This window comes from Equus asinus, chromosome 10 (assembly GCF_041296235.1).
Source record: "Equus asinus isolate D_3611 breed Donkey chromosome 10, EquAss-T2T_v2, whole genome shotgun sequence".
Lineage (NCBI taxonomy): Eukaryota > Metazoa > Chordata > Mammalia > Perissodactyla > Equidae > Equus > Equus asinus.
Window position 1 is genome coordinate 27,811,632 of NC_091799.1, and position 13,158 is coordinate 27,824,789.

Genomic DNA, 13,158 nt, shown 5'->3' on the forward strand with positions numbered 1-13,158 from the left:
TTGTCTCCAAGGCAGTCTGTAATTGGCCTGTGTCCTCTTCAGATTATATGGACACTCAGGGGCTATATGCCTTGGGTGGCTGCCAAAACCCTAGTATGTCACAGAAGGCAGGGAGTTGCTCCTCCCACCCAGCAGTGCTTCTTTTTCTTCTAGTAGACTCAGGCAAGCATTGAACACATGAGGAATGTGCCCTCACTCTCACTTCTTTGGTCTTTGTGCCAACTGTTTACACACATTATATCATTTCCTCATAAGGACCATGTGAACTGAGAGTTATTGTTCCCTTTTAAAGATGAATTCAGAGAGATTGGTTGCGTTGCCCAAGCCCACACAGCTAATAAGTGAGACCAAGACTAGAACTCATGCCTGACTCTACTACCCTAATTTCTACAGAAGTGCATTACCTCTCATGGCTCATAGATTAACCCATTGTAGGAACCTACTAGACTCTAAGTGCCTGAAGGCAGAGACAATGCTATTATCTTTTAATGGAATCTGAGCTACACCAGTTTTCATCCAAGTCACATTAAAAAAAAATTTCAACACCTTCGTGGGGCCTGTGGCTTATTCATTTCTTTCCTGTGCCCAGATCCTGGCTGTTAATTATGCTCAGTGATATTTGTTGTATAAGTGTCTCCAGAACTGTGCTCTTCAATATGGTGGGCACTTGAAATGTGGCCAGTCTGTATTGCATTGTAAGCATAAAATATACACTGGGTTTTGAAAACATTGTGAAAAGGTATATTAAATATTTCAATACTAATCATTTTATATTGATTACTTGTTAAAATGATAATACTTTGAATATATTGGTTCCACCCAGGGACTTCCACTGTGTGGCTCCAGCATAGTCTTGCCAGTCAGTACTCCACTAGATGTTGCTTCCACCTGCCCACACTCCTCATCCGCAAGGATGCTCTAGTTTTTTCATCTCCTTGGAACTCCATTTTCTACTACTGAAGCCCCATCCATCCTTCCAGCCCTGACTTAAATCTTCCTTCTGCCATAAAGCCTTCCGCGGTCCTCCATGTTGGAATGGATTGCCCTCCTCCATATTCCCAGGATCTCATTGTGTGGAAAATGTAGCTATAAATTAGGTTAAAGGCTCCTTAGGATGCCATTTGTCTCCTCGACTAGCTTATGATCCCTGGGCTGGCAAGGACTGGGTTGTATCTATCTTTGTATCCCCATGTCTGGCTCTGGGCCTGGCATCTAGTAAGCGCTTGACTGAAGTGTGTGAAATTAAGTTGCCTGGAGTGTTTTCTTAGAGATAAGCTCATATATTAAGCAACAATATAGCTAGAAACTATTTAGTATTGTGTGTTTTACATATCATATCTCCTTTAATCTTCAAAGAAACAACCCAAAGCTAATAGTTACTGTCCGTATTTTAGAAAGAAAGAATCCAGGGCTCAGAAGGTGACACAGCCCTGAGGCTGCCAAGCCCTGGTTGCACCCAGATCTGGCTCACCGCAGAGCCTGAACTCCCTCCATAAATCATACCGACTCCTGGATCACTTGGGGCTTACAGAAAGAAGTCTGGGGGATGGGGTTGCTGATCTTTGGGACGGATGAGGGATTTAGCAAGCTTCTGGAGGCCTGCGATGACTGATGGATTGTGCTTCCTCGCAGGGGGAATCAGCTTTGGGAGAACCAAAGGGATGTCGGGGTCAGAGGCAGACGACGAGACGCAGCTGACATTCTACACGGAGCAGTACCGCAGTCGTCGCCGCAGCAAAGGTAAAGGAGTCCTTGGGAGGGGCCCAGAAACAGCGTTTGTAGAAAGAAAACTTCGAAGCAGATTTTGTGCTTAATGACAAATCCTAAATCTTTTTCAACCTGGTCCTGGATCCGGTTAACACTGAGCTTGGCATCCAATACCCTGGCTAGACAAGTGATCACCATTATGTTCTTTCCCTCTCCATTCTTTATTGGCTTTCTGTCCTACCTCATGCCTCAAAGAATTTGGGGATGATTTTTTTTAAGTTTATGCAGTTTTTTTTAACCAAGCACAAGAAATGAAATAAATAAGAGAATTGGATGGAAAGGAAAATAGGAATAAAGAAAATTATTCAAACTCAAGTTAAATTGACACAAGGTAATCTATGCCACATTATTGTGTAGTTCTGAGAAGGAGGTGATAGTTTAACTCAGAGATTCTTACTAACTGAAGTGCAGAAGGAAACACACTCAGCTGTAAAATGTTCAGGGTCTATGGGATAGAGACAGTGTTTGTTCAGGAAAGTCTATCTACCTGACGCCCAGACCAGGGAGAAAGTTCTCCAGTCGGTTCCTATAAACAGGAAACCATGTGATTTTCTAGACATGTCTTCAAGAGATGAAATCAGTATCAATGCATAATTATTTCTTACAATGATACCCAACGTGAGGAGATGTCAAAATGCCGAAGCAGGACTTCATAACAGGCTAAACCTAGAGGCCAAGGTCCATAGTACTCTGATGATTAAACGTGTTCTGAAGGGAAATTAGAGCATATTTCAGGCAACTCCCTGTGAATATAATCCCTCATCCCTGAGTGTCTTATAAAGATGGGAAAGCAGCAAGTTCAAGATTGCATTCTTGGGAGAGGACTTGGGGTGCAAACATGTATTCCATGCCAGTGCTTCAGGGCAGATCTGTGGGCTTAGACCAGGCCCCGGAAAGAAGCAGGGTCCTCTGGCAAACATGGAGGCAGCTAATCAAGGCATGTGGCAGCCTGTGGCTCTCCCACCACTGCACAGAGGTGGGCTGAAGATGTGCCTGGGAGAGGGAAGAGGGGGAGAATCTTACTCACGAAACAATTCTGCGTGCATTCCACCGATGCATGATGGACATTCAAAGAGATGGATCACATAGCTTCCTGGTTCCTTTCGCTCTTAGGCAAGTCATCTGCCCTCCCTATACCTCAGTTTTCTCATCTGTCAATTGGGCTTTATAAACTAACTTATAGACTTGGAGATGAATTTTGGTTGTGTTATATAAAAAATTTATCATGGCGTCTGGTATATGCTAAGGGCAAATAGTGTAGACGTTATTAATGTCAGTTCGGTTCTCATTGTTGTTTTCCATGCCTCTCTATCTCTGGTGCCTTCCGCTGAAAAGGCCCCATTTGGGGAGTGTCTCCTTTGGCACATCACCTGGGAAGGTTTTGCAGCCTCTGCAGCTGTTAGAATAATTGGGCCTGCCTCCCACTCTTTCCCATGCCTCGGCTTTCTGGTATCTGCTGCTTTGGCGATTTAGAAGTTGGAGATGGATGGTTCTGGACCTGTCTTCTCCCTCCCCTAAGACAGCAGCCAGAATTAGGGCTGGGGAAGTCAGTGAGTCTCCTCTGCAGGACTGGGCTATTTACAGCTAATTGGAAAAGCATTCATCACTGAGTGTGCCCCTCATAAATCGGAGGTAAACTTAAAAAACCAAAGCAAAAATAAGCCACAGGACTTGAGATAAAAGACTTGGCCCGGGGCCTCCATACACTCCAGAGGGGCAGTCTATGTGTCCAAGATGGCGAGGACCAGGGCTCTGAGGCCTCTCAACCCTTTCCTACCTTCCTTCTTTCTTCCCTCCCTCCTTTCCTTCCTTCCCTCCTTCCCTCCTTTCCTTCTTCCTTCGGCTCTCTCTTCCCTCCTTTCTTCTTTCCTTCCCTCCTTTCTTTCCTCCTTTCTTCCTTCTTTCCCTTCCCTTCTTTCTTCCTTCCTCGTGCCTGCCTCCCTTCCTCCATTCCTCCCTTCCTTCTCTTCTTTCTTCTTCCCTCCCTTCCCTAGTTCTTTCCTTCCTTCCTTCCTCCCTCTCTCCCTCCACCCCTTCCTTCCATACATATTTCAAATATTTGTTAAGCACCAACTGTGTGTCTGATGCTCTTCTAGGCACTGGGGATACAAACTGAGCAAGAATTTTTAAAAACCCTTGTGGAGCTTGTATTATTATATCAAAGTATAAATATATTAGAGGATGACAATGCTAAGGGAAAAGAATGCAAGGAAAGGAATTAAGAGAGCAGGGAAAGAATTGCAGGTGTAGATGCCCTGAGCGTGTTACCCTAGCATTTGCGGGATCACAGGCAAAGCATTCCTGACACTATAGTTGATGTTGTCAAGGTTATTGGTGCTGCTGCTGTTGCTGTGGTTGTTTGTTGAGCACAGAGTGAACTTGGTCATGGCAAAGGCTCTGCTCCAGCCAAATGAACTTAGAGCTCACTGACCAGTTCTGCAGATGTCCTGGCCCCCAGTGAAGGGCTGTGACCCTTTGCTGTTTCTTATATGTTGTACAGGAGTTGGGGCACCTTCAGCCCTCACTGCACTAATGGGAAAAATGCACAGGGAAGGTTTTGGGAGCCCCTGGGGATGAGACAGCAATGGAACAGAGTATTAAGAGCATGGATTCTTGCAGCAAGCTGCTTGGGTTCAAATCCATGCCCCAACACTTACTAGTGGTGCCATCTTGAACATGACCTTTAACCTCTCTGTGCATGTTTCCTAATCTGAAAAATAAGGATAGTAAAGTTAAAGCTTAGGGGTTGTTCTAAGGATTAAAATTAGTTGTATCTATAAAGCACACAGATGGGGGGTAAGGAGGGAGAGAAGAAGTCATGGTAGGGCTGAGCTGCTGAGGAAGGAACACTGGGCCAAGTGTGTGGGCGAATCTCAGATGTGCTGCCAACCTGCTGTGTGACCTCAGTCAAGTCACACCACGTATCCAGGCTTCCCTGAGCATAAGTCATGAGTTTGATTTCTGAGGTCACTTCTCACTCATGAAATGTACCTGGCTTCCAGCTCCTGCTCCCTTTGCATCCTGTCGGCCTCCACCATGTCCAATGTCTCTCCTCTTTCCTGATTCTCTTTTTGGAGAGGGTGTCTGCCCCTGACATGAGAGTGGCTTCTAGCATCCCATTGGGCCTTGCCTTCACCCCCAGGCCTACCTGAATCCCCATTGTTCCAGCCTTCTCTCCACCTCTGCTACCAACATCCCAGCTCTTCTTTAGGAAATGCCTGTGGTCTGCCCAGGGCTGTGCAGGCCAGCCTGGCTATGGCACAGAGGAGATGATAAATTGCAATGAGATGAAGGAAGAAAGAGGTAAAAATTCCAGGAAAGGTGGATCCCTATGTTGGTTGAAAATAGTCATTTCATAGCATTTGGAGTTCATAGTAATTCACCATACCCCTTCAGTTCCATCTGAAAAGAGGATCTGGGTGTGTTCCCTAAATCAAGGTACATGTGGACCTGAATCAAGGCATTCAACTCTTGACATCCTCGAAGTGCTCAGAAGGAAGTTGGGACTCTGAAGTCATCTGACAGTGACAGGAGCAGTGGTTTCTAATGCCAGATTTGCCACCAGTTTTCTGTATGACCTTGACCAAGCCACTGCCCGTCTCTGAGTCTCACTTTCGCAATTGACAAGTAGAGGTTGAAAAGAGATGCTCAAGAGCAAGTCAGCAAGTATGAGATAAAGTCTTCCTAAGGGCCCTGCCTGGTGCTGCGTGGTGCTGGGAAAGGTGTTAGAAGACGTTGGAAGACAAAGAATAACCTGGTGTTATCTGAGTGCTACATACTGTCCCAGCCCTGAGAGAGATGGAGGAACACTAGAGAGATGTGGGGCTTCCAGGAGGTCTTCCTGGAAGAGTTGAAGCTGAAAGGTGGCCTGGGCTCAGACATGGCACTATCACTGTTCATTCACATGACACGAGCCAGTAGTCTCAATATTTTCATCTTTAAAATGGGGTAGCAGTACCTCCCTCCCAGGGTAATTGTGAAGATTAAATGGGAACATGAGCATCTCCTTTATAACTACAATTTCCTTTCTCCATTGCCACCATCCTAGTCCCTGTCATCTACATCCTTTGCTTAAAAACTGCTAACATCACCTTCTCCATGGTCTCAATTTCTGTATTACAGCCCATTTTCAACCCCACAGCCAGAGTGATCATTTAAAAAATGTAAATGGGGATCATGTCGCTTCTCTGCTTAGAAACTTTCCATCCTTCTGCCTTTAGGATGGAATGTGAACTTCTCATTGTACCTACAATCCCCCAGGTGGTCCTGCCCCGCCCATGTCCCCAGGGCTCTGTCTACCCCTGCCACCCGAGCCTCTTCTCCAAGACTCCCATGTCTGTCCTGCCAGAATCTTCACCAGCATGGACTGCTCTCCCTTGCCCTTTGACTCACTCCCACTCATTCTGACATCTTCGCTTAAATGGTGGCTCTTCAGCTAAGCCATCCTGCACCTAATTTCCCTGTTTCATTCAACATCAGCTCCTGTGTTCTTCCCTCTCTGTTGACTTCATCAAAGCTATAATTTTACGTTTACTGATCTGTTCTCTGGGCATTATTTGTACCCTCTGCTGAACTGGAACCTTCATGAGAATAGGCACATTGTCATTTGTGCCCAGCTTTCCATCTGTGGCACCAAACACAGGGATGGGTCCATGGTATGTACTGGGTTCCTATTTTTGAGAGAATGAATGATTAATGAATTAATGAAAGAAATTCCTGGTCCAGTGTCTGGATTATTATAAGTGCTCAGGGTGGATGCTGCTTTCCAGTCTGCCCCTCTTGTTTTCTCTCACTCCATTCCCACTTGCTGGAAAAGGGTCTCCTCTCTCTCTCCTTCTCTTTCCAGTTCCTGATGAGCAGAACTGAGGCCTCAGTCCTGCTCATTCTTTCACCTCAAGGCTACCAGGGAAGGACATACCTGGGAGGGCCTGAGTACTTATGTTGAAAACCCACTCTGTCTGGATTTCTTGAGCATGGTGGGAGTGTGTGCAATCTGAAGGGATGTTACAAGTCCAGGAGGTTCCCTGGCAGAGAAGGATACACCTCGGGATGATATCGGGAGAGGGACATGGAGGAGGAAAAGAGAAGAAACATCTAACAGGTTTTTCTTGCCTAGCTCTATCTCTTTAGCATGTCCCATGAAAGAAATAGAAGTGGCATTAGATTATCCAGACCTGGCTATGAGTTGTGACCTTACCTAGTCCCTTTCATGTGGCCATGGATAGACTTTGAACCTCTGGGTGCTTCCCTCTGTATAAAATAGAGCTGTTGACTCCTACCTTACAGGGTGAGCAAGTCCAGAGATGGAATGTTCCAGGATTCACCCAGAGGTGCTCAAGAAATTTTGTTCTTTCCTCCTTAAACTTCCCTTCCCTTGAAAACATTCTGAACCCCAAACTAAATCAGCTAAAATCTCATTTTTGATCATAGGGTCTACTGAAAAAGAGATTTATGATATAGTGTGAGAATCTGAGCTTCCCCGAGCCCCAGATTCTTTGTAAGGGAAATGGGACTGTTATTCAAAGGTGTCTGGTATGGCCGGGTAGAACCTCACGGCAGAGCAAAGAAATGTATTAATCAATATGGCAAGTTGCAGAGAGGAAGAGAGCAAAGGGGCTAAGAAACAGAGACTGAGAAACCAAGATATGTGTGTCTGGTGGGACTTCCTAAATGAGGACTCAGGAGCCTTTCCCTGTAAATGGCCATTAGTAAACATTTTCAGCTTTACAGGCCATGCGGTCACTGTTGGAACCACTCAGCTCTGCTGTTGTACCTTGAAAGCTGCCATAGACAACATATAAATGAATGAACATAAACATGTCCTAATGAAACTCTGTCTCCAAATCAGATGCTGATCCGGATGTCACCTGCGGCTCACAGTGTGCTGACCCCTGCCCTAAACCATCCACATCATACAGGTGGCCCTCACCTGTAGGACTGGTCCAGGAAGCATGAGTGAAATCTCACAATGCTTTGTGAAATGAATCTGATCTCATAAAGGAGTCTATCTGTCAAACAAAGAATTCCATGTTTGGTCAAGGAAATAACCATCCAATCCATCACTTGTTTGGGATTTGCCAATTCTCATGGTTTTCTACAGAATTAACTAATGAAGTAGCGGATTATGATAGGTTCCCACTGGGCATAATTTCAGCTTTATTATCCAGAGATGACACTACATAGAGTAAAGGACACTGGACCCAGAGTTAAGAGATGAGTATTGAAGTCTGTACCCCCACAACTAACTCAGTGACACTTGGTGAGCCTGTGCCCCTGGGGCCTCAGTTTTCCTGTCCATCAAACAAGGATGTTTATGCCTCATGTCATCAAGTCTGAAGTTCATTCTAGTCTAACCTCTATTTATGGAATAAACAACCTTACTAAGCATGAGGCTGGGTATTACCGGAAATGGACCCTGGGCCCCCAGCCTCAAGGTAGTGATAATCTCCTTGGGGGGAACACAGCTCATACAGAGAAGTGATGCTGATCAGAACAAGCCAGTGTATAATTGAAGGTCCAGATGAGAAGTGCAGATGGCGTGGCCCGCCCCAGGCACAATGCTGAGCAGGAGGCAGAGCCGCCGCAGCTGCTTGATGATTCTAGCAGTGCAAGCACCCAGCATGGGCCTCCCGACCCAGCTCTGCATGGGTGGCTCTGTGGCCTTGGGCGAGTCTCTCTCCCCCTCTAGGCTTCACTATTCTCATCTGCTGGTTCTCAGCCAGTTTTCAGATTCCCAATCCCATGCACTTTTCTCTAAGCTTTGCTAATTTGTTTCCCAGCAGAGAGAACGGGGGCCTGAATGCCCCCTGGTTTTGCTTATTTCTTTGTTTTAGTTGCTTGTTTTAATATGGCAATTCTTAAGATGAGATTTTCTCTAGTGATAAGAACTCTGAAGTTGTAAGCAAAACTTTGTGCTAATCTGTATGGTTGTGTTTTTTTATTCTCCCTTGCCAAAACAGACAGACAGACAGACACACACACACACACACACACACACACACACACAAGTGCACGCACAAGGTTTAATCCTGTTTTCGAGGAAAAGGACAGGTGAGAGAAAGTTTGAGCCAAATCTGCAAGAAAGCAGGCCTTTGAGGATTGAGGGTAGGAGATTAATTCTGAAATACAAGCCGTGAATGCCAAGATGGAACAGAAACTTCAGGAAACGGGAATAGGTTGGGGTGAAAGTCGAGCATCAACAGAACAGCACCTGCCCAGTATGAGGGGCAGAGGGTACATGGTACACTGGGAGTGGGGACTGGAGAGATGTCAGAAAGTGGGTAGAGCGAAAGAATGTGGCTGTGAGATGATAGTAGATGAGCTATAGAAATAGGCTGGAGGGGCCAGCCAGGTGGTGCAGGAATTAAGTTCATGCTCTCTGCTTTGGTGGCCTGGGGTTTGCTGGTTCGGATCCTGGGCACAGACCTGTGCACTGCTTATCAAGCCATGCTGTGTAGCAGGCATCCCACATATCAAATAGAGGAAGATGGGCACAGATGTTAGTTCTAGGGCCAGTCTTCCTCAGCAAAAAGAGGAGGATTGGTGGTGGATGTTAGCTCAGGGTTAATCTTCCTTGGGAAAAAAAAATAAGAAATAGGCTGGAGGCATACCTTGACCATTGGGATACGCACCCTATCCTTTATTCATCATTTCTCATCTAACCACAGGGTTTTCTCAATCCTAAAGATAATCCATCCCATCTTCTACTTTATGAACATAGAAAACAAGGCTGAGAGAAGGAAAGCATTTTACTCAAGGTTAAAATGTCACCCCTTTCAAATGACAGAGCAAAAGGGAAAAGTGTTAACTAGAGGTGATTCTGGGCAAAGGGTATATAGATGTTTTTTGTACTCTTCTTATCTTGTACCTTTTCCAAAAGTTTGAAATTATTTCTTGACCAAAACATTAAGTAAACAGTAGTCCTTCCAGGTTGATTATAGGCTTCGGAATCAGCAGTCAGAGGTCGAAATCCTTGCTCTGTCGTTTCCTAGCTGTGTGGCTTAGAGAAAGGCACTTTCCTTCTCTGAGCCTCAATTTCTCCTGGGTAAAGGAAGATAAGTCTGGTATTAGTCCTTCTACTCCGACTTTGGCTTGTTGTGAGCATTAAAGGAGATAATGTATGCAAAGGACATGCTTAGCCAGGTGTGCCTGCCCTGTGATCAATGCTTACTAAATGCTAACTGGTTAAGCACAGCAAATCAGTGCCTGTGCCAGCCACAGCTCCATGGCCTTTTGCCAATGTGCTAGCCAGCAAATTGGTCTTGCTTCTAGAAAAAGAAAGTAGACATTTTCAGTAAGAATATGAATTTGGTGGGCCTGGCCTCTTGGGGACATTGTGATGTGACTTTTCCCCTTCTCCATCCTTGTCCCTTGCCGAAGGACAGCCTCTTTCACAGGCACCTCTGCCAGCCTGCAGGGTGCACCCCTAGGACTTGCTACTCAGAAAAGAGTAAACACTGACGACGGATCAATCGGTAATTAATCATCCTCTAAGCCTTTGTCGCTAGAGTGACCTGGAAAGAATGTCCCAAAGCCCAGGCTGTGGAGGGAGGGAATGATGTCAGGGACCTGGGACAGTTGGTCCTGGAATTGGGGGGATTCAAGGCAGAGCAGCAAGACTCCAGCGTCCTTATTTCTCTCCACCTCCTCTGCCCAACTGGCCTGTTCCTCTCTACCCAACAGGGATTCCTGCTGAGGACAGCGTGGCTGGAGCTCAAGACAAAGGGTTAGCTGGGGGCCCCAGAGGTGAATGCATCACCACCCAATTTAGGATTGGGTTTATCAGGTTATCCTAGGTCATGGACATAGGGAATGTAGGGGGAGGTTAGGACAAGGTGGAAAGCTAGGGAGAGGGAGTGCGGGATAAGCTTGTGAAGGAAAGAGGGAGGCAAGGACAGAGGGAGGAAAGGCCAAGTAAGAGAGTATTGAGAAACTACTGGAAGGCTTAAGATTTGGGTTCCAATCCTGGGTCTACACTTGTTTGATCATGAGAATTGAGCAAGGCTCTGGGCCTCAGTTTCCTATCTGCCAACCAACAGGGTAGAACTTGACACTCTCTAAGTTCTTCTCAGCAGTACCATTCTCAGAGCCTACGATAGAAACAGAGACAACCAGGAGGGGGAAAGAGGAAAAGGACAGAAGAATGGTATTTGATTTATTAAACTCTCTGCACGCTGGTCTGTGTTCTTTATATGCATCATCTCATGGAATTCCAAGTAATACCATGAGAAGAGGTTGTTTTTATCTCTATTTCACAGATAAGGAGACTGAGGCTTTGAGAGGTCACTAACGTGAGACTACTATAAGGTAAGGGGAGCTGAGATTTGAACTTAAGCTATTTGGTTTCAAAAATCTGGTCAGACTGTCATGTGATTGAGATAATGCACAAAAAATGCATACCACAGTGCCTGGCACAAGGTGTATACTAAAGAGACAGGAGGTAGTTACCCATATCTGTGTTGGTGCAGAAAGCCTGATCAGATCCCTGAGAACTTCCTGGTGGCAACTCCGTAACCCTTCCTAGGGGCATCAGCCCGGGAGGAGCTTGGACCAGGATTAGGACTGGTCAGAAGCAGTTCAGGCACTGAGAAGTCAGTTCCGTATGGAGGAAAAAAGGCAGCATCCATGGGGACAAACCCTCCCAGGACACCACCAACAGTGGGGATCCTGGTATTTGCTCAGGTAGGAAAACATGGCAAAGAGGACTTGCTGTACTGGCGCCAACCCGTACCAGTTTGTGAGAGCCAACTTTGCTCATCATTCCCAACTCTGCTGTGAGTGGTGGCCTGTTGGTAGCTTATAATCAACCGTGGCGGAAGTATTTACACCATGGCAATTGGCAAACACTGCAATGGAAACTTCCCCTTCCTCCTTAGAGAGCCCATTATTAAACATTTAGCAGCACACCACTGAGAAGTGTCAGTAAGAAGTAAGAATTTAGACACAGGCTGGCAGGCAAGAACCATTTTCTAGAAACTCTCTGAGCACTCCAGAATCTTTCCTGGGGGACACTGCACTAGGAATGGAACAAAGTGAACCACAAAGTCCAAGGCTTCAGGCCAAGGATCTCTTTTCAGAAACCAAGTTCAGCTGGGGAGGCTGGATTGTTAGTTCCTGAGTAGGAGGTTGGACGCTCTGGTGCTACCCACCTGAAGAATAATGAGTCCTAGAACCTAGGTCAGGTCAGAGCCAATAGCAAGGCAGGTATCCTCAGCTGTGAGGTTGGAGCTAGGTAGTTCTCTGACCTACCTGAACCTCACAATCACTTGGAAAGCTTTTAAAAAACACTGGTTCCAATATGTATCTCAGACCAATTACATTGGAATGTCTGGGTATTGGTATATAATCCTTTCCAGATTCTAATTTTCAGCCAGAGTTGAGAAAAACCAGTCTACAGTTGCCTTGACATATTAGCCAACAGCACATCCCTGTTGCTCTTCTGACACTGGGCTCTCATCAAGTATATCCTCCCTTTACCAAGCCAGGAGCTTACATAACAATTATAAGAGGAATAACAATTTATAGCAAGCATTTATTGAGTGTGACTTTTGTGCCAGGTCCATTGCATATTCATGAATTTTTCCGTGTGGTCAGTTATTGTCCTTGTCTCTATATGTAAAAGAATAAAACTGAAAACAGGCAGAGTAAATTCTCCAAGGTCATAGAACCAGTAAGGGGCAGGAATAAGGTCTGACCCTCATCCCAGTTGGCTCCAAAAACTGTTGTCGCAATACCCAAGGACTGTTCCCCTAGGAGGATCTCACAGATTTTTCCTCCTTCCCTCTCATCATAACTCTTGACCTGGTAGTTAGCTGTTGGTGATTTGCAGTCGATGGATACCTTCCTCCAGAAGGTTCCAGCAGCTCCTGCAGGCTTTCTGGAGAGAGTCTGGCTTCCCTCACAGGGCGATGAGACTGAGAGTTTGGATTTCTCTTACTGAAAGAACAGTAAAATGCAGAAACCCAGCTTTGATCTACGCCTGCATTTGGCCCTATTTAATGAGATATTAGAGAAGAGAAAATTACGTATTTAGAAATTGTTACAGGCTAAAAAAGCTCGTGTCTGATGTCTTTCTTCTCTCCCTTCCCTCAAACCTCAGAGGAAATAGGCGTTGGGTTTTTTTTTTTCTCTTAACGGTCCCTTCCAGACTACCTCTCGTCGACCCACAGGGACATCAAGCAGTCTCGACAAATGAGGATTCCTTGAATGCAGTGAGGGAGCCAGACAACTTCAAAAACTTCCTCCCCAAAGCCGCGATGGTCCCTGAAATAGTGTTTAAATTGTTCTCAGTTCTCCCCCTCCTTTGCGGTGCCAGCCAGCTCAGCACCTGACAGCCTGGCATCGAAGGGAGGGAGACGGCTGTCAGGAATCAAATGGGAGACCAAAGGCGAT

The 13,158-nt window shown here is 45.9% G+C and overlaps 1 protein-coding gene across 8 annotated transcripts in view; it reads left to right on the forward strand.

Annotated features, from left to right (window-relative positions):
* The window catches only part of ASTN2 (astrotactin 2), an 829,157-nt gene that overhangs the window by 276,801 nt on the left and 539,198 nt on the right, over window positions 1-13,158 (forward strand). For all 8 annotated transcript variants that reach the window (XM_044778942.2, XM_070518865.1, XM_014830403.3 and 5 more), the window contains one exon: window positions 1,633-1,740. In XM_044778942.2, coding sequence (XP_044634877.2) covers window positions 1,633-1,740 — 108 coding nt within the window. The remainder of the gene's footprint in view (window positions 1-1,632; window positions 1,741-13,158) is intronic.